Source organism: Cnephaeus nilssonii (genome assembly GCF_951640355.1).
Source record: "Cnephaeus nilssonii genome assembly, chromosome: 22".
NCBI lineage: Eukaryota > Metazoa > Chordata > Mammalia > Chiroptera > Vespertilionidae > Cnephaeus > Cnephaeus nilssonii.
The window spans coordinates 4,897,122-4,916,696 of record NC_137093.1 but is presented as its reverse complement, the minus strand read 5'-3'; the positions used below and the strand labels follow the sequence as shown (position 1 = coordinate 4,916,696).

Below are 19,575 nucleotides of genomic sequence, written 5' to 3'. Positions count from 1 at the left end.
TGCTCAGACAGCCGGTGGCTGGGGATTAGACCAGACGGGAGGGGACGTGATAGGTACAATGGCTGGCCCGTGTGGGGGCACACACAGTGGACGCAGGAACCCAAAGGCCTCTCTCCAGAGATTAGCCCCACAGATGGGAGTCCAAGGACACAACAGAGGGCTGTTTGTCGACGGGGAAGGAAAATTCTTATCCATAGACTCAGCCCCTACTGGGCCTGTCACGGTCACCAAATGCCTCCAGACATTTGAGGAAGGACCACGTTAACGGGACTGTGACAGAACCAGGAGTCACAGGCTCCGACTCTGCCCTGACTCCACCACTGGCTAGGTGTGGACCAGGCAAGTCTCACGCTCTCCAGCTGTGCTAAGACCTCCCACTGGGACAGACACCAGACAGTTCCCTGAGGGCTGTGACCACACTTTAGTTACCTCTAGGCTCACCCTTCAGCTCAGCAAGTGTTTCCAGAATGAATAAATGAAGCTTTATTTTACAAATGGGGAAATGAGGGGCAGAGAGGGACAGTGACTTGTTTAAAATTGAGAGAGCAAATTCATGAGCTATCTGGGACTTTAAAAACCTTAACTTTTCTTATCTATAACAGAGTATTGCCGGGCCAGTGTCGCTCAGTGGTTGAGCCTCGACCTATGAACCAGAAGGTCCCTGGTCCGATTCCAGGTCAGGGCACATGCCCAGGTTGCCGGCTCGATCCCCAGTAGGGGGTGTGCAGGAGGCAGCCAATCGATGTTTCTCATCATTAATGTTTCTATCTCTCTATTCCTCTCCCTTCCTCTCTCTCGAAAATCAATAAAAACATATTTTAAAAAAACAGAGCCGTAGCCAGTTTGGCTCAGTGGATAGAGCATCAGCCTGGGGATTGAAGGGTCCCAGGTTCGATTCTGGTCAAGGGCACATGCCCGGGTTGTAGGCTCAATCCCCATAGGGGGCGTGCAGGAGGCAGCCGATCAATGATTCTCTCATCATTGATGTTTCTATCTCTCTCTCACTCTCCCTTCCTCTTTGTAATCAATAAAAAATGTATTTAAAAAATTTAAAAAGGGGGTAGGGGAGGCCGGGAAGAGGTCAACGGGGGGGAAAAAGGGAGACATATGTACTACTATTTGTAATACTTCAAACAATAAAAAAAAGGAGTCTCAATATCAATACCACCTGCCTTGTCACACTCACAACCAAACGGTAAACCATAAAGAATGATACCAATGTCAGGAATGACTATGACTGCTGACCAGTCAGCAAGTGTACCAAGTTCTTCTGCAAAGCAGAGATGCCAACCACAGAAGAGCCCACCAGCCCCGCCCACCTGCAGCCGTACCTCGTCATGTCCCAGCATGCTCAGCAGCAGCGAGACGATGTTTTTCCGGATGCCTGCATCCACTTTGGCCCCTGCTCCCTGGATCACAAACCTCAGCGCCTGCAGCATGGTGTCCCTGCAGAACCAAGGGCTCTCCTTCACTGCTGCTCCCGCCCCGGCGTGGCCCAGCCCCAGGCTGCTTCAGCAGCTGCCCGGCCTCCTCTACAGCGGCCACAGCACGCCCCTGTTGGCACCTCACCTGACACCCGGGTCCTCCATGACACGGATCCCGTTCAGCAGCTCTGTAAAGAGGGGGTCCACCTTGATGTGGATGGAAATGAGCTTCCCCAGCGCATCAGCAGCCTTCAGGCGCACCCCCCGGTTGGAGTCCTGCAGGGCTTTGGTGAAAGTGGTCTGCAGCTGGGGCAGGAAGGGCTTCAGGGCTATCCCAACCTGTGAGAAAAACCCACACCCAAAGCAGTGAGGTGGAGGCCAAGCGTGCCACAGGCATGAAGCAGAGCAGACCACCATGAACTGGCCCAGCTCTCACACAGGCTAGGAACAGGTGTCCCGTAAGAGAGGACAGCCAAGCACAGACAGGGCATGCGCAGCCTCCTCCTCTGTCTTTAGCCTCCTTCGCTGCACAGGAAAGAAGGGAGGGGTGGGAGGAGGAGGAGCACCCCCACTGAGGGAGCCATCAGCTTGGCTTAGTGGAGGCCTGTCCACGTGGGCAATGACTTGGAACCTCAGACTCCGAATACACTGAGGAGCAGGCAGGCAGCCGTCAGCACCACTGAAGAACCATTCTAGTGCCAAGACAGAGAGACGAGCTAGGTGCATAAGGGCAGTACCACCTACCGAGCACGTGGCATTTACCTCCCAGAACAACCCTATGAAACAAGTGACCTCCGAAAGTCACCCCTGTATACATGGTCAACCCTCCCATTAAAAATCCAGTGTAGCCCAGATGGTGTGGCTTGGTGGTTGAGCATCAACCTATGAACCAGGAGGTCACGATTCAATTCCCAGGCAAGGCACATGCCTGGGTTGCAGGCTCAATCCCCGGTGGGGGACATGGAGGAGGCAGCCAATCAATGATTCTCTTTCATCATTGATGTTTCTGTTTCTCTCTTCCTCTCCCTTCCTCTCTGAAATCAATAAAAATATAAATTTTTTTAAAATCCAGTTTCATCCCTGACCATCTACAGAAAAACAGGTGCACTCGTGATAAAATACAGACGGGTCCAAGACTAAGGGTTTACTTTTACTAAAAGGGAAAACCAGAGTAGCTGCCTGGAAGCCTGGGGTCAGGAGTTGGCAGCCTGCTGGGAGGCTCACTGGAAGAGGCTGGTAAATCTGTGAGGTGGCATCTGACCCGTGGCCTAAGGGACAAATTCCCTGAGGGAGGGCTCCATTTGTATGCAGAATTGCAAAATCACCACAGAGAGATTCCAAGATGGCAGCGGATTAAGTGGAAGCTACACTGACACTCTCCCAGGACCAAACTGGAATTACAACTAAAATACAGAAAAACTTCCTGAAAAATCAATTGAAGACTAGTTGGAGAGAACTCTGATAACCAAGGACATAAGTGGAGACCACATAGAGACAGCATTGACAGGGGCTGGGTTCCCTCCCGGAGCTGCGGGCTCACCGGGCGCCTCGCCATCTTGCAAGGAAAGGAGGATTTTATTGGAAACCTGACTTTCCGCGACAACTGCAAACACTGAACAGCTGCGAGCACCAGAACACCGGTCCCCTATCGGCGCAAACATTCGGTTTCAATGGAACCCTTCACTGAACCACGGAAAGGTCAGATTTCGCCTGAAATAAGGTGTGGTTTCTAATCCCCGCGGTGGGAGGGAAGCACGCGAGCCGCGGGACCGGCGGGAACCGGGAGGTCTGTGCCTAGAAAAACCTGCGGCAGTTGGAGCTGCCGTGATCCGTGAATGTGGAAGGGGGTACTCTGAGTTGCTAACTGAAGTGTCCTCTTAAAATCAACTCATTTTAATCTGACGAGGAGGATCAGACTAAGAATTTTCAAAGGAGTGCGGGCTCCTTAGTCTGGCGCACAGACCCACTGTCCGCACACTTGGGCTCTTTCCGACTCTGCTTACTGAGCCCAACGCATAGGAAAGCCCAGGTGGAAAAACCCTGAAAGACTGCAGGGGAAGTTGTTTTTTCGGAACCTGGGAACAGAGCTGGGTGTGACCATCGGAGAGGCAGCTGTGAGGCACACACCTCCACAAACCGGTAGTGAGTGCCATAGAGGGGAAAAAAAAAAAAAAAAAAGCTAGAGAGGCCCAGAAGTCAATTCAGAAACACTGCCACCCAGGGGCTGAAACGCTAATTGTCTCTGGTGTAATCAAAAATAAATACGAGAAATTAAGACACGGCCGGCTTAAAAAGCAGGATTGGCTTACAACACGGAGGAGCAGAGGAACGAAGCTGAACTGAAATACCGCCCAGACTGGGAAACAGGCATACCAAACAGGATAAAAGAGGAAGTGAATGACAGCCGCTACTGCACATTTTAGTCTTCCTATTTTTTAATTTTTAATTCTTTTTTCAATTTTTTTATTCTAATTTTTTTATTTTCATTTTTTGCATCTTTACTTAAGAAAAAAAAATTTTTTTCCTTTTTCCTCGATTTTCACCTTTTTAATTATTACATTTTTATTTTCAATCAGCATTATTATTGCTATTATTTTACTTTTTTTTTTTTTTAATGTCATTAGATTTTCTCTTTCTTTTATTTTGGGATTAGTGTCCTACATTCTATTTGCATCTTTCCCTTACCCTATCTCAACGCTAACATTTTGCCATCACTCTCCTCCTAACCTTTCCCCTTAAAAAAATTATTTTTCTCTCTGGCCTTTTGTTGTTGTTTGCTTGAATGTTGATTAGATTGAATTTTTATGCTTTTTTTATGAGATTGTTTTGATTATACTTTTTGTTTGTTTGGTTGGTTCTATTGTTTGCTTTTTTTTTTTTTTTTTTTTTTTTTATTATTACTTTTGTTTTCTCTTGCCTCACTTGATAAGAGTTGCTGTTGCAGTTGGTATTAATCTCCAGGCTCGTGTTGCTGGAATTTGCTGGGTTTAGTGGTTGTTCTAGTGGAGTCTACTCCCCATATATATAGTTTGTTCCCCTTTTCTCTCTTAGTATTGTTCTTGCCTCTCTTACTCATTTTTCTTTTCTTTTTTCTTACTGCTCTTCTCCCAAGTTCAGATTCACACTCTTTTTTTTTTTTTTTTTTTGTTCTTTCTTTTTACTCTCCCTCTTCCACTCCTATTCCCTAATTTGGCTTTCTCTGGTGGTTACCTTTATTGGAGGTTATTAATATCGTGAATACAATTCTGTTTAGTGCCTTGTGTGTTGTGCCTGGTTGTGTTGTATTTTGTACCTTTAAATCAACGCCGGAGAGAGAGAACTATATAACCAGACATCCGGAGAAGAGAGACCATGGGGAAACAAAGAATTAGCCCCCCCAGGAAAGAGAAGCAGGCATCACCAGAAAAGGAAGTAAACGAACTAGAGGTAAACAACCTATCAGAGAAAGAATTCAGAGAAATGGTCATAAGGTGGCTGAAAAGGATGGAAGACAAATTCGACAATATGAGTAAGAACCAAGAGGAAATGAAGAAGAACCAAGAAGAAATGAAAAATGACATCGCTGCTGTAAAGAACTCAATAGAAAGCATCAAGAGTAGACTAGAAGAAGCAGAGGACCGCATAAGTGAGCTAGAAGACAAGATGGAAAAAAATACCCAATTACAACAGCTTCTAGAAACAAAAATTAGAAAGCATGAGGAGAGCCTAAGGGAACTTCGGGATAACACAAAACAAAACAACATAAGGATAATAGGGGTACCAGAAGGAAAGGAAACGGAGCAAGGAATAGAAAACCTGTTAGAAGAAATAATAACAGAAAACTCCCTTGATATAGGGAAGAAAAAACTCACACAAATCCAAGAAGCTCACAGAGTTCCAAGCAAAATGAACCCCAAAAGACCGACGCCAAGGCACATTATAATTAAGTTGGCAAACACCAACGACAAAGTAAGAATCTTAAAAGCGGCCAGAGAGAGACAGACAGTTACATACAAAGGAACCCCCATCAGACTAGCAACTGATTTCTCAACAGAAACTCATCAAGCCAGAAGGGAATGGAATGAAATATACAAAGTCATGCAAAGGAAGGGTCTCAATCCAAGAATACTGTACCCAGCAAGGCTATCAATCAAAATTGAAGGTGAAATCAGGAGCTTCACAGACAAAAAAGGGCTAAGGGAGTTTATCACCACCAAACCAGCAATGAAAGAAATGCTAAAGGGTCTGCTGTAAAAAAAAAAAAAAAGAAAGAAAGAAAGAAATAGGAAGCAAAGAAGGAACACAGGGGTATAGAATAAAAATGGTGACAAATAAGTGCCTATCAATAATAACTTTAAATGTAAATGGATTGAATGCCCCAATCAAAAGACACAGGGTAACAGATTGGATAAGAAAACAAAACCCATATATCTGCTGTCTACAGGAAACCCACCTCAAAAAAAAGGACGCATACAGACTGAGAGTAAAGGGATGGAAAAAGGTTTTCCAGGCGAATGGAAATGAAAAAAAAGCTGGGGTAGCAATACTTATATCTGACAAATTAGATCTCAAAGTGAAGGACATAACAAGAGATAATGAAGGCCACTTCATAATACTAAAAGGAGAAATCCAACAAGAAGAAATAACTCTGGTAAACATATATGCACCCAACACAGGAGCACCAAGATACATTAAAAAACTCCTGGAAGATATCAAAGGAGAGATTGACAGCAATACAATTATAGTAGGAGACTTCAATACCCCACTATCACCATTGGACAAATCCTCTAAACAAAAAATCAGCAAAGAAACATCAATCCTAAATGACTCACTAGACCAGATGGAATTAATCGACATCTTCAGAACATTTCATCCCAAAGCCACAGAATATACATTCTTCTCAAGTGCACATGGGACATTTTCAAAGATAGACCATATGTTAGGACATAGGCAAAGTCTCTCCAAATTCAAGAAGATAGAAATCATATCAAGCTTCTTCTCAGATCACAGTGGCATAAAACTGGAAATCAACTACAATAAAAACAACCCAAAGAAATCAAACACATGGAGACTAAACAGCATGCTATTAAACCATGACTGGGTTACCAAAGACATCAAGGAAGAAATAAAAAACATCATGGCAACAAATGACAATGAAAACACAACAATCCAAAATCTATGGGACACAGAGAAAGCAGTCCTGAGAGGGAAGTTCATAGCTCTACAAGCCTACTGCAAAAAACAAGAAACAATGGTAATAAATTACCTAACCAAACAACTCAAAGAGTTAGAGAGAGAGCAACAAGAAAAGCCCAGTGTAAGCAGAAGGAAAGAAATAATAAAGATCAGAGCGGAGATAAACGACATAGAGACCAAAGAAACAATACAAAAGATCAACAAAACCAAGAGCTGGTTCTTTGAAAAGATAAACAAGATTGATGGACCTCTAGCCAGGCTCGCCAAGAAGCAAAGAGAGAGGACCCAAATAAACAAAATCAGAAATGAAAGAGGTGAAATAACAACAGACCCTGACGAAATACAAAGGATTGTTACAAAATACTACGAACAACTCTATTCCAACAAACTGGACAACCTGGAGGAAATGGACATATTCCTAGACAAATACAACCTTCCAAAACTCAATCAGGAAGAATCTAAACAGCTCAATAGCCCAATAACTATGGACGAAATTGAAGCAGTCATCAAAAAGCTTCCGGCAAACAAAAGCCCGGGGCCAGACGGCTTCACAGGAGAGTTTTACCAAACTTTCAAGGAAGAACTAAAACCTATCCTCCTCAGACTATTCCAAAAAATTCAAGAGGAAGGAACACTTCCAGGCTCCTTCTATGAAGCTAGCATCACCCTAATACCAAAACCAGATAAAGACAACACAATGAAAGAGAATTACAGACCAATATCCCTCATGAACATAGATGCCAAAATTCTCAACAAAATCCTAGCAAAGCGGCTCCAGCAATACATCAGAAAGATTATACATCATGACCAAGTAGGATTTATCCCAGAAATGCAAGGATGGTACAATATCCGCAAATCAATAAATGTGATACATCACATAAACAAATTGAGAGATAAAAACCACATAGTCATATCAATAGATGCAGAAAAAGCATTTGACAAAATCCAACACCCTTTCTTGATAAAAACTCTCAACAAGGTGGGAATAGAAGGATCATACCTCAACATAATAAAAGCTATATATGATAAACCCACAGCAAACATCATACTCAATGGGCAAAAACTAAAACCATTTCCCCTAAGAACAGGAACAAGACAGGGATGCCCACTCTCACCACTCCTGTTTGACATAGTACTGGAAGTATTAGCTACCGCAATTAGGCAAGAAGAAGAAATAAGAGGCATCCAAATTGGAAAAGAAGAAGTGAAGCTGTCCTTATTTGCAGATGACATGATATTGTACGTAAAAAACCCAAAAGATTCCATCAAAAAACTAATAGACTTAATAAATGAATTCGGCAATGTAGCGGGATACAAAATTAACGCCAAGAAATCTATGGCCTTTCTCTACACCAATAGTGAACTTACAGACAGAGAGACTAAAAAGGCAATCCCATTTACCATCGCACCAAAAAAATTAAGATACCTAGGAATAAACTTAACTAAGGAGGTAAAAGACCTATACACGGAAAACTACAGGACACTGAAAAAAGAGATAGAGGAAGACGTAAACAGATGGAAGAACATACCATGTTCATGGATCGGTAGAATCAACATCATTAAAATGTCCATACTACCCAAAGCAATCTACAGATTCAATGCACTCCCCATCAAAATACCAACAGCATATTTCACAGACCTAGAAAGAACTCTCCAAAAATTCATCTGGAATAAAAAAAGACCCCGAATAGCCACAGCAATCCTGAGAAAGAAGAATAAAGTAGGAGGGATCTCAATACCAGATTTCAAGCTGTATTACAAAGCCACTGTTCTCAAAACTGCCTGGTACTGGCACAAGAACAGACATATAGATCAATGGAACAGAATAGAGAATCCAGATATCGACCCAAACCACTACGCTCAATTAATATTTGACAAAGGAGGCATGAACATACAATGGAATCAAGACAGTCTCTTCAATAAATGGTGTTGGGAAAATTGGACACACACATGCAAAAAAATGAAACTAGATCACCAACTTACACCATACACAAAAATAAACTCAAAATGGATACAGGACTTAAACATAAGACGGGAAACCATAAAAATACTAGAGGAATCCACAGGCAACAAAATCTCAGACATATGCCAAAAGAACTTTTTCACTGACACTGCCCCTAGGGCAATGGAAGCTAAAGAGAAAATTAACAAATGGGACTACATCAAAATAAAAAGCTTTTTTACAGCAAAAGAAACCATCAACAAAACAACAAGAAAGCCCACTGCATGGGAGAACATATTTGCAAATGCTAGCACTGATAAAGGTTTAATCTCCAACATCTACAGGCAGCTTATGCAACTTAATAAAAGGAAGATAAATGATCCAATAAAAAAATGGGCAACGGACCTAAACAGAATATTTTCAAAAGAAGACAGAAGGAAGGCCAAGAGACACATGAAAACATGCTCAAAGTCACTTATTATCCGAGAGATGCAAATCAAAACAACAATGAGGTACCATCTCACACCTGTCAGAATGGCTATCATCAACAAATCAACAAACGACAAGTGTTGGCGAGGATGCGGAGAAAAAGGAACCCTCGTGCACTGCTGGTGGGAATGCAGACTGGTGCAGCCACTGTGGAGAACAGTATGGAGTTTCCTCAAAAAACTGAAAATGGAACTCCCATTTGACCCAGTAATCCCACTCCTGGGAATATATCCAAAGAAACTAGAAACACCAATCAGAAAAGATATATGCACCCCCATGTTCATAGCAGCACAATTTACAATAGCTAAGATTTGGAAACAGCCTAGGTGCCCGTCAGCAGATGACTGGATCAGAAAACTGTGGTACATCTACACAATGGAATACTATGCTGCCATAAAAAAGAAGGAATTCTCATCATTTGCAGCAACCTGGATGGAATTGGAGAATATTATACTAAGTGAAATAAGCCAGTCAATGAAAGAAAAATACCACATGATCTCACTCATTTATGGATAATAAAGAACATTATAAACTGATGAACAAAAAGATAGTTACAGAGACATTAAAGCAACAAATAGACTTTCAAATTACAGGGGGAAAGTTAGGGAGAGGGGGGGTAGATAAGAAATCAAACGAAGGACTTGTATGCATGCATATAAGCATAAACAATGGACGCAAAACTCTGGGGGGTGAGGGCATGTGTGGGTGTGGGGTGGGGGGGGGGAATGGTAAGATATGTACACATATAATACCTCAATAAAAAAATAAATAAATAAATAAAGGAAATACTTCCAAAAAAATAAAAATAATTATTCAAAAAAAAAAAAATCACCACAGAAAAGAATAGCACAGAAAGCAATGTAATTTTTTTTTAAAAAAGACTCAATTTTCTACAGAATAAGGCTGGTGCTCACAATCCCATTTTTAGCTGGGAAGTTACTCCCCACACCTTTCTCAAAAAGAAAAAGAAAAGCTAAAAACTGTAAGCTTGCCTTTGTTTCCAAACTTCAAGTAAGAATTCTTTTCTTTTCTTTTTTCACAACAAATCTTGCATCCGTCTATCCTTTTTTAAGTCTAAAGGGCTTATTTATTGCCCCTAAAAACATTAGGAATAGCTAATAGACGTTATTTCATCTAAGTCCCCCATTTCACAGCCCTAAGGCAGCATCAGTAATCTCCAACTACAGGTGAGGAAACAGGCTCAGAGGTTACATGACTTTCCCAAGGTCATCGCGGGCACATAGCTATTAAGCGGTGGACCTACACTGAGTGGCCAGATGATGATGATCTCTGAACGCATAATAACCTGGCCACTCAGTGTATATCCTATATAATAAAAGGCTAATATGCAAATTGTCCCCTCGACCAGCAGGCAGGCCGGCCAACCACCCATGTCCCCTCCCCCTGGCCAGGCTGGCCGGACCCCACCCAGCACATATTCATGCACCAGGCCTCTAATATAAATATAAATACACACACACACACACACACACACACACACACCGAGTGGCCAATTATGCGTTCAGAGATCATAACAATCTGGCCACTCAGTATATAACTGAGCAGTGTGTAGTGTGAGTCTACCGTCCAAGGTCTCAGCACCTCCGCTCTGCTGTTTCTCCATAATAAGCTGTCACTCTGCCCATGACCCCCTGGACCAGCCTCCTGCAGACAGATCTGTTCTCTAACATCCCCAGGGACGAAGAGGATGAACCCATCAGTCGCTTACCTTGGCCAGCAAGAGGCTGAGTGTCTCGAGCAGAGCCGCCTTCACGTTCCAGCTGAACCGGTCCCCCAGGATGCGAATCAGAGGGCCAGTGATGCTGACCACGGAGGGCCTCAGGGCGTCAGCTGAGGTCAGGCGGATCACCAAGCCTAAAGCTTTGGCTGCTTCCTCTTTCTGTTCTGGGCTGCCAGTCAGGACTCCCTCCCGCAACACTGGAAGGATGGATGTTACTCCCTGGCAAGAGAATCACATGCAAGCGTCAAATCTCCAAGGCACTGGGCCCAGGTGTCCGCCCACCGAAAGCAGGGTGCTGTCAGCCGCCCTCTCCATAATTCCATGGGAGAGACTGATCGGCTGCCAGGATCACAGCCTGAGAGGGTGCTGGCTGGGGAATAGTCTTGACTTGCTGTGGCCAGAAGATAAGAGCCCCGACTGGCCTTTCACACAGGCACACGCACTGCTGTCACCTTTGTGACTCACCCCCCAGCTTAAACCCTGTCCCCACGTGGCCACCGCGGGAAGAAACGCGCTGTCTGTGAAGGTGCAGAACAGCACCTGGAGCACGGTCAGACTGACACACAGCTGCTCCCGGCGCCCCAGCAGACCTGGGCCTGAGGGGGAAGGTTGAGGAAGGCCGCGTGCCCACGGCACCCTGCACCTGAGCCCTGACTTACCTTCTTGGGGAGGCAGAACCCTGGCACGTGCTCGCCTTTGCTCTCGTTCCCTATGAACCGGATTTCTTTGTGGAGTTCTTCAATTAGTGCCAGCTGGTTGCCAGCATCCAGCTTCTGTGGGAAGCCAGGAAAAAGCAGAGAGGCCGTCAGCGTAAGTACAGCCCTCTCAAGACTGCTTGGAAACATTACAGCAAGGGGGAGGTCTGGGGGAGTATAAAGGAGACTGGCCATGAACGGGTATGTTGAAGCGAGGTGACAGGTACACAGGGGTTATGTTAAGGTCTAGTCTTATAAGCATCTGGAACTGTCTACAGTCAGAAGCTGGCCGAGGGGTCAGCGGGCCTGACCTTGGTGATGGCATTCAGAGCATCCCAGCTCTCCTCGAGAACCACAGGGTTGGAGTCGTTGAAGAGGCGGATCAGGCCCGAGACCAGGCTCCGCAGGTGGCTGGTGTAGTCCGCCTTCGAGCGGGAGCAGTAGATGCTGAGGATGATGGCGGCGGCCTGCCTCATGCCCACCTCAGGGCTGCGGGTGGCTTCCAACAGGTCCTCGATGATGATCCGGTGCCCGACGTCGTCCTCTACCGAGAGGATCACGGCCTGACAGTTGGCCATCTCCTGAAACCACAGGGGACACCTGGGCTGAGCACGGCTCCTCCGAGGCAGGACGGACGGCTGTCAGAAAGCCGCGGGAGTGATCGTGACACTCACCAGCTGCTCACCGGGAGTCCCAAGCTTCTCCTTCAGGGCCACCATGACCGCCGGGAGGATCACGCCAAGATGACGGGTCAGGGCGTCGCCTGCCACCGATGAGAGGAAGGCCAGCACGCGGGTATTGACGGGCGGGGCTGTCAGCTGCAGAATGATGAACACCGTCAACGCAAGGAATGCTGCCTGCTCCAGGCTCCAGAGGCCAGGCCGCTCTTCAGGGCTTAGTGTCCGCTCCAGGGTGTCCTGCACCCACGCCCGCCTCCCCCAGCATCCGAGTGCAGAACCGGTCATCGCGGCAGGCCCAGGAATGCGGCTGTGTCTGTGGTTTCTGGGTCAGAGGGGGTTGCCACTGGTGGGACTTACCTTGGGCACGAGGTAGGGCAGCACCACACGACTCTTGATGGCCATGACTTGCTTCAGACCGTCCAAGGCGAACTCGGACACCTCGTCATCATCCTGCAGAGGGCCATGGGGGCCGCACTGAGGCGCTGGCTCCTGTCCCCACCTCTGCGGTCTGGACCAGCCACCACCGACTTCCTTCTCCACCCTGCTCCCTCCTCCCCCTGCACCCACATTCCCTGACTGTCCAAGGAGAAGCGAGAACTCAATCTGCTACCACTGCACCAGCTTCCTGAGCCCACACTGCAGCTGCCTTGGCACAAGAAGGCCCCGAGTTTCGCCTTCTACAGAGACGGTAAAGCCGGCCTGGTGGGTGTGCGGCAGAGCCACTCACCAGCTGCTTCAGTAAGAACGGGAGGATGTCCTCCAGCGCCTGGTGGCCGATGGTGGAGTGCAGCTGCTCGAAGGTCTTGGCTGCCGCCTCTCTGACCTCCTCCAGTGGGTCACACAAAGCCTTCCTGGCTGTGGGCACCAGGGACTCGGAGAAATACAGCACCTGCAACAGCACGGGCATGTACCTGATACGGCAGAGGCAAGGAGGGAGCGGAGGCAGGTGAGGGAGGGGGCGAGGACCTCTGGCCCAGCCAGGCCACCACCTCTCCCGTGGCTTTTACTCAGCTGCTTTCTGTGAAAAAGCGCCAGTCTACAAAAGCAGAGGGGATGTGTACTTTACTTGCAGGAGTCTAAACCCACGGACCCGAGAAACCAAGATGGCGGCATAGGTTAAACACCTAACCTACAGCCGGGCACAACAATTTCAAAAACACAACTAAAAATCAAAACGGACATCATCCAGAACCACAGGAAAGCTGGCTGACTGAAATGCCCACAATTAGAAGGAAAGAGAGGACCACAAGGAAAATCAGGGAAGCCGTAAAAGCTTGAGGTATGGAGACACGGGTGGAGACAGGAGCCCGCGCGCGTGCGGGGAAGCCGGAGCCAGAGAGGAAGGGGCGGCTGACGGCCTGGCTGGCGTTCTCTGGCGGGAAGGAGATAAAAGCGCCAGATTGTGCTGAACCCCAGCTCCGACTGCACTGAACCCCAGTCCCGGGCGAAACCCTGGGAAGCCGGGCTCAGGCTGGGGGAGTCTGGGCTGTGGGGCGGAGACACAGAGGAGCTGCGCCAGAGCCGCGCACGGGAATGTGCGCAGAGGAGGGACTGTTGCCTGTGCCGCTGGATTGCCCTAGCGGGAGGGAGACAAGGGCTCCGGACTGTGCTGAACCCCCAGTTCCAACTGCACTGAACCCCAGTTCCGGGAAAGACCCGGGGAAGCCAGGCTCATACTGGGGAAAGCTGGGCTGTGGGGCAGAGGTGCAGAGCAGAGCACCGGAGGCGCGCAGGGGATTGTGCGCGGAGGATGGGCTGCTGACTGTGCCGCTGAGTCGCCCTGGAGGGAAGGAGACAAAAGCGCCAGACTGCGGTGAGCCCCAATTCTGACTACACGGAAACCCAGTTCTGGGCGAGAATCTGGGAATCCAGATTCATTGGGGGAGAGACTAGACTGTTTGGCAGCACGCGAAACTCCAGGGCGCTTTTCTCTCAGAGGTGTTTGCTGGGAGTACCGAGGGACACTGAGACACAGGAACCTCATAGGGCGGGGCTGACGGGAAGCCAAGGCGGTAGGCTCCGCCCTGTAACTCCGCCCCATCCAAGCTGAACACAGAGGCTTTTACAATTTTGCAAGTCTAGTTGAATGGGGCTGTCTCCCGGCATAGACACAGCTGATCCTCACAGCCAATTGGACTGGAGGTCACATCCTCCCAGTGTACCAACAGCAATCAAGGCTTAACAACACCAAGACTTTGCACTCAGCCCACAAAGGGGGGTATCAAGAGCGACCACCTAGGGAGATTGGGGAAGCTGAGCGATAGGGAGGCAGCCAAAAGGGGAAGACACCGAAACAGGTCACGAATATAAGTGATGCTGTAATTCATGCTGAGGGGCCACAGGCAGTAGCTGACCTACACTCCATTGGAGACCCAGAAACGAAGGCATCTAGTGGTCGGTGTGAGATGACACCAGATTTCAACCACTACCATAAGGGACACATTCAAGAGGCAGACGCAGTGAGCGCCAAAGCCTTGCTGCACCAAGACCCGGCAAATAAACGTGTCTCCCGCACAGCAACTCTTCCTTTATAGACACAGAGGGTCCGCACGACCAATTGGCCTGGAGGACAATTCCTCCCAGTGACACCAACAACAATCAAGACTTAACTATACAAACAAGGACCAAGATGGAGGCATAGGGCAGAAGCCTGATTGCTGCCTACCACAACAATTTTGAGACTACGACGGGAGAGCAGAGCAGACACCATCCAGAACCACCGGAGGGCTGACTGAGCAGATGCTCTACAACTAGAATGAAAGAGAGGGGTACGCGGGATGAAGCTGATGTCGGTGACCTAAAGACCACACTTTAAAAACTACGGCTCAGGCGACACAATGGCGGCCTGGATCGTGCTCGGCGCAGTTCCCCCAGCGGTCTCCGGCTGAGGGGAAGGCTTCACTCGCTGCCGAGCACGGACAGACGAGCCCCTGGGAGACATGGGGCGGGAGACTACGCGCTTGCTGACCTCCGAGTCCTTCAAGAATCTCAACGCCTCGGAAGTGGCCAGGTGCGCACGCTCGGCGACCGGCCACCGCTGCAGACCCAAGGGCCGACGCAGCCACCCCGGACCAGCCCGCCGCCGCGCACCGGGCACACCGTAGCTTCGCCGAGCCCGCCGCCCAACGAGTTCTGCGGTGGCTGCCCTGGAACTCTGAGAAAATGGCCGAAGGAATTGCGGAGAGGGAATTGACCAACAGGAATTGGGATCAAGAAGATGAAACCCCGCTGGGTCCCGGAACCGGGTGAAGCCGCGCGCCTCTGGGTCCGGGTGAGGCTGGAAACTGGGTCAGGGTGAGGCTGGGCCCCGGGTCCGGGTGAGGCCATGTGCCCCTGGGTCAGGGCAAGGCCATGCGCCCCTGGGTCCGGGTGAGGCTGAATCCTGGGTCTGGGCGAGGCCGTGCGCCCCTGGGTCCGGGTGAGGCTGAATCCTGGGTCTGGGCGAGGCCGTGCGCCCCTGGATCCGGGTGAGCCTGGGTCCCGGGTCCGGGCGAGGCCGTGGGCCCCTGGACCCGGGTGAGCCTGGGTCCCGGGTCCGGGCGAGGCCCTGGGCCCCTGGACCCGGGTGAGCCTGGGTCCCGGGTCCGGGCGAGGCCCTGGGCCCCTGGACCCGGGTGAGCCTGGGTCCCGGGTCCGGGCGAGGCCCTGGGCCCCTGGACCCGGGTGAGCCTGGGTCCCGGGTCCGGGCGAGGCCCTGGGCCCCTGGATCCGGGTGAGCCTGGGTCCCGGGTCCGGGCGAGGCCCTGGGCCCCTGGATCCGGGTGAGCCTGGGTCCCGGGTCCGGGCGAGGCCCTGGGCCCCTGGATCCGGGTGAGCCTGGGTCCCGGGTCCGGGCGAGGCCCTGGGCCCCTGGATCCGGGTGAGCCTGGGTCCCGGGTCCGGGCGAGGCCCTGGGCCCCTGGATCCGGGTGAGCCTGGGTCCCGGGTCCGGGCGAGGCCCTGGGCCCCTGGATCCGGGTGAGCCTGGGTCCCGGGTCCGGGCGAGGCCCTGGGCCCCTGGATCCGGGTGAGCCTGGCCCCGGGTCCGGGCGAGGCCCTGGGCCCCTGGATCCGGGTGAGCCTGGGTCCCGGGTCCGGGGGAGGCCCTGGGCCCCTGGATCCGGGTGAGCCTGGGTCCCGGGTCCGGGCGAGGCCCTGGGCCCCTGGATCCGGGTGAGCCTGGGTCCCGGGTCCGGGCGAGGCCCTGGGCCCCTGGATCCGGGTGAGCCTGGCCCCGGGTCCGGGCGAGGCCCTGGGCCCCTGGATCCGGGTGAGCCTGGCCCCGGGTCCGGGCGAGGCCCTGGGCCCCTGGATCCGGGTGAGCCTGGGTCCCGGGTCCGGGGGAGGCCCTGGGCCCCTGGATCCGGGTGAGCCTGGGTCCCGGGTCCGGGCGAGGCCCTGGGCCCCTGGATCCGGGTGAGCCTGGGTCCCGGGTCCGGGCGAGGCCCTGGGCCCCTGGATCCGGGTGAGCCTGGGCCCCGGGTCCGGGCGAGGCCCTGGGCCCCTGGATCCGGGTGAGCCTGGGCCCCGGGTCCGGGTGAGGCCCTGGGCCCCTGGATCCGGGTGAGCCTGGCCCCGGGTCCGGGTGAGGCCCTGGGCCCCTGGATCCGGGTGAGCCTGGGTCCCGGGTCCGGGTGAGGCCGTGGGCCCCTGGATCCGGGTGAGCCTGGGTCCCGGGTCCGGGTGAGGCCGTGGGCCCCTGGATCCGGGTGAGGCCACGCGACCCTGGGTCTGGGAGAGGCCACGCGCCCCTGGGTCCGGGTGAGGCCATGCGCCCCTGGGTCCGGATGAAGCTGAATCCTGGGTCTGGGCGAGGCTGTGTGCCCCTAGATCCGAGTGAGACTGGATCCCGGGTCCGGGTGAGGCCGTGGGCCCCTGGATCCGGGTGAAGCCGTGCCCCTGGATCCGGCCGAGACCAAACCAGAGGGAGTCGGACCTGCATTACCACCATTTGTCCACCATCCAGAGCTGAGGGGTGCGTGCCGAAATGTACTCATAAGGAACTGGTGGACATTGATATTGGGTCTCAAAAGAACTGTTGGACCAGAAAGAAACTCACTACAGACTGATTCATTTGCCTGTCAGCATAACTATTATTGCTCGTCGCACATTCAATTCTTATAAGTATATCTCTAGTGACACATGATTTCGCTCATCTAGGGGAAATGATGAACAACATAGACTGATGAACAAGAACAGAACCAGAAACAAGGAGGCATCGATCGGACTATCGGGCCTCAGAGGGAGGATAGGGGAGGGTGGGGGGAGGGGGGAGAGATCAACCAAAGGTCTTGTGTGCATGCATATGAGCCTAACCAATGCTTAAGTTCAACAGAGGGTTGGGGCATCCATGGGGAGGGGGGTGGGATGGGAATGGGGGGATGAGGACAAATATATGACACCTTAATCAATAAAGAAATTTAAAAAAATAAAATAAATAAAAAAATAAAAAAAAAAAAAAATAAAAAAAATAAAAAAAATAAAAAAAAAAAAAAATAAACCCACGGACCCACTAGCACCTGATTTTTAAGGTGAGTCTTCCTGATACTCTCCATCTCTTACAGGATCCAAATTCCTTCCCACAGTGCGGCCTACCGACGTGGCCTCCCTCCCCCAACTCGTTCCTTTGCCTACCCTCTCGAAAAACCGCCAAGCTCTTCAAGTTCAACTCAAAAGCTTGCTCCTCTGTGAAGTCCTAGGGCTACAATGGGGCCAAGGACGCTCTGCCCCCTTTAACTGATTCCACCACAGCAAAGCTCACTATGAACCTAAGCCTGGTTACACGTCGGCCTTGCCACCTGCAAGGCCTCCGCCTTCAGGGGACGCGGGAGCTACTCAATAAATCACAGCTCTATCTGGCGACAGAATTGGTTTGTATTCTTTGCCAAATGCAAATATAAACCCCAAATGTAATACTGACACTGATACACACGGGAGAAAGAGCCAGTCAATCGGTGAGGGTACCCTGGCTAAGTAACTGGCCACATGCTTCCATGTCTGACTGGCCACCCACCCCACTGCTGTGCTGCTTTCCTCCCAGTCGACAGACAGCCTGTGTACACATCCGACCTACCCCCAGGAATGTTTCGGGGTCAATGACCTTAGAAAGTAAGGTCAGTGGAAAGGACTCCAAACCTCTTGATTGATCTCGCTACTATGGAAACAGTACCACTGCTGGAGACAATACGTTCCCACCCACCGGGCACTTACTCCCATCTGCTCTGCTCCCTCTAAGGGTCCAGTCTTGTAAGCACCTGGAACTGTCTACAGTCAGAAGCTGCCTGTGGGGTCAGCAGGCCTGACCCTGCTGATGGCATTCAGAGCATCTAAGAATGAGTGCAAGGCCCTCCTGCTCCCGCCGCCCCCACCACTCACACACGTGCACGCCCTCCTTCTCCCCCCTCCTCCCCACCCCTGCTCAGGGCACCACACATTTTAACTGAACTGATAGACACAAAAGGGATTAATCTAGAGCAACCTCAAGAATGGTGAGAAAAGGATCATCTCCAATTTCCAAAGGCCACTCAAGGCCTCGAAACTGTTTAGTTTTTAGCCAGAAAATCTGATAGGAAAGCTGAGGAGGGAACTCCAGTCCCCACGGGCCCCGCCAGCAGCACCCTCTGCAGTGAGGGTCGCGTGTCCTCACTTGGGAGGCGCCGCTTCTCCTGCAACCTCCCCAGCAGCTCTGAGTCAGTCACCTGCGGGTGCAAGGCCTACAGGGTGCTCAGAAGATACTCACGGCGTCCCGGCTGGTGGACTTCATGATCTCGCTCAGCCCAATGCACACGCCCTGCCTCTCGTCGCTCTTCTGAGACCTCAGGCCTTCCTCAAGGATGGGAATGATCTCGGGTAGGATTTTCTCCCCTAACTTCCGGACCAGATCTCCTAATGTCCGCGCTGCGATCTGTCAGTAGAGATCAGGCCAGGATATCAACTCCCTGCAAACTCCAGAATGAGGCCCTGGACCCTCCTAGACTTTATCTGAGTCACTGGCTTACCTTCCCCAAATGTTCTTGCCCCCGCCGAGCCCCCCAGGGGGGCTTGCAACACTGCATAACAAAATCATCGCTGTGTGCCACAGGCACCCACACAACCTACAGCAACAGCTGGCCCCTCACATGTGAACAGGAAATGTAGCAAATGCTGCCTGGTCAAAGGCCAATTGCCCTGGACTGAAAACTGTAGCCCAGAAGTCACTTCAACGTGTGCTTCTGCCAAGGGGACAAGCTGAATTAGGAACAAATGCTTCAGGAAAAACCCCACCTGCTCTGAGGTCTCATGCAAACCCTTTACAGCCAAATACGCGGTTTGTTTGCCAGGGATAAGGGGTGTCGGCAGTGGGCCAAAGGAGACGGGCACAAGTGACCATCAGCCTAGGCTGGGCCCTCTTCCCACCAGGAACACGGCCCCCCAGCCGGGCACATCAGCCATGCCACACCAGACCCACTGC

The 19,575-nt window shown here is 50.8% G+C and overlaps 1 protein-coding gene across 1 annotated transcript in view; it reads right to left on the bottom strand.

The window, feature by feature from the left end:
- The window catches only part of GCN1 (GCN1 activator of EIF2AK4), a 66,770-nt gene that overhangs the window by 5,022 nt on the left and 42,173 nt on the right, over positions 1-19,575 (bottom strand). The window contains exons 45-53 of the mRNA XM_079763288.1: positions 18,865-19,029; positions 12,874-13,035; positions 12,504-12,596; positions 12,141-12,284; positions 11,778-12,047; positions 11,431-11,544; positions 10,760-10,990; positions 1,570-1,763; positions 1,332-1,446 (exon numbers count right to left, since the gene is read on the bottom strand). Coding sequence (XP_079619414.1) covers positions 1,332-1,446; positions 1,570-1,763; positions 10,760-10,990; positions 11,431-11,544; positions 11,778-12,047; positions 12,141-12,284; positions 12,504-12,596; positions 12,874-13,035; positions 18,865-19,029 — 1,488 coding nt within the window. The remainder of the gene's footprint in view (positions 1-1,331; positions 1,447-1,569; positions 1,764-10,759; positions 10,991-11,430; positions 11,545-11,777; positions 12,048-12,140; positions 12,285-12,503; positions 12,597-12,873; positions 13,036-18,864; positions 19,030-19,575) is intronic.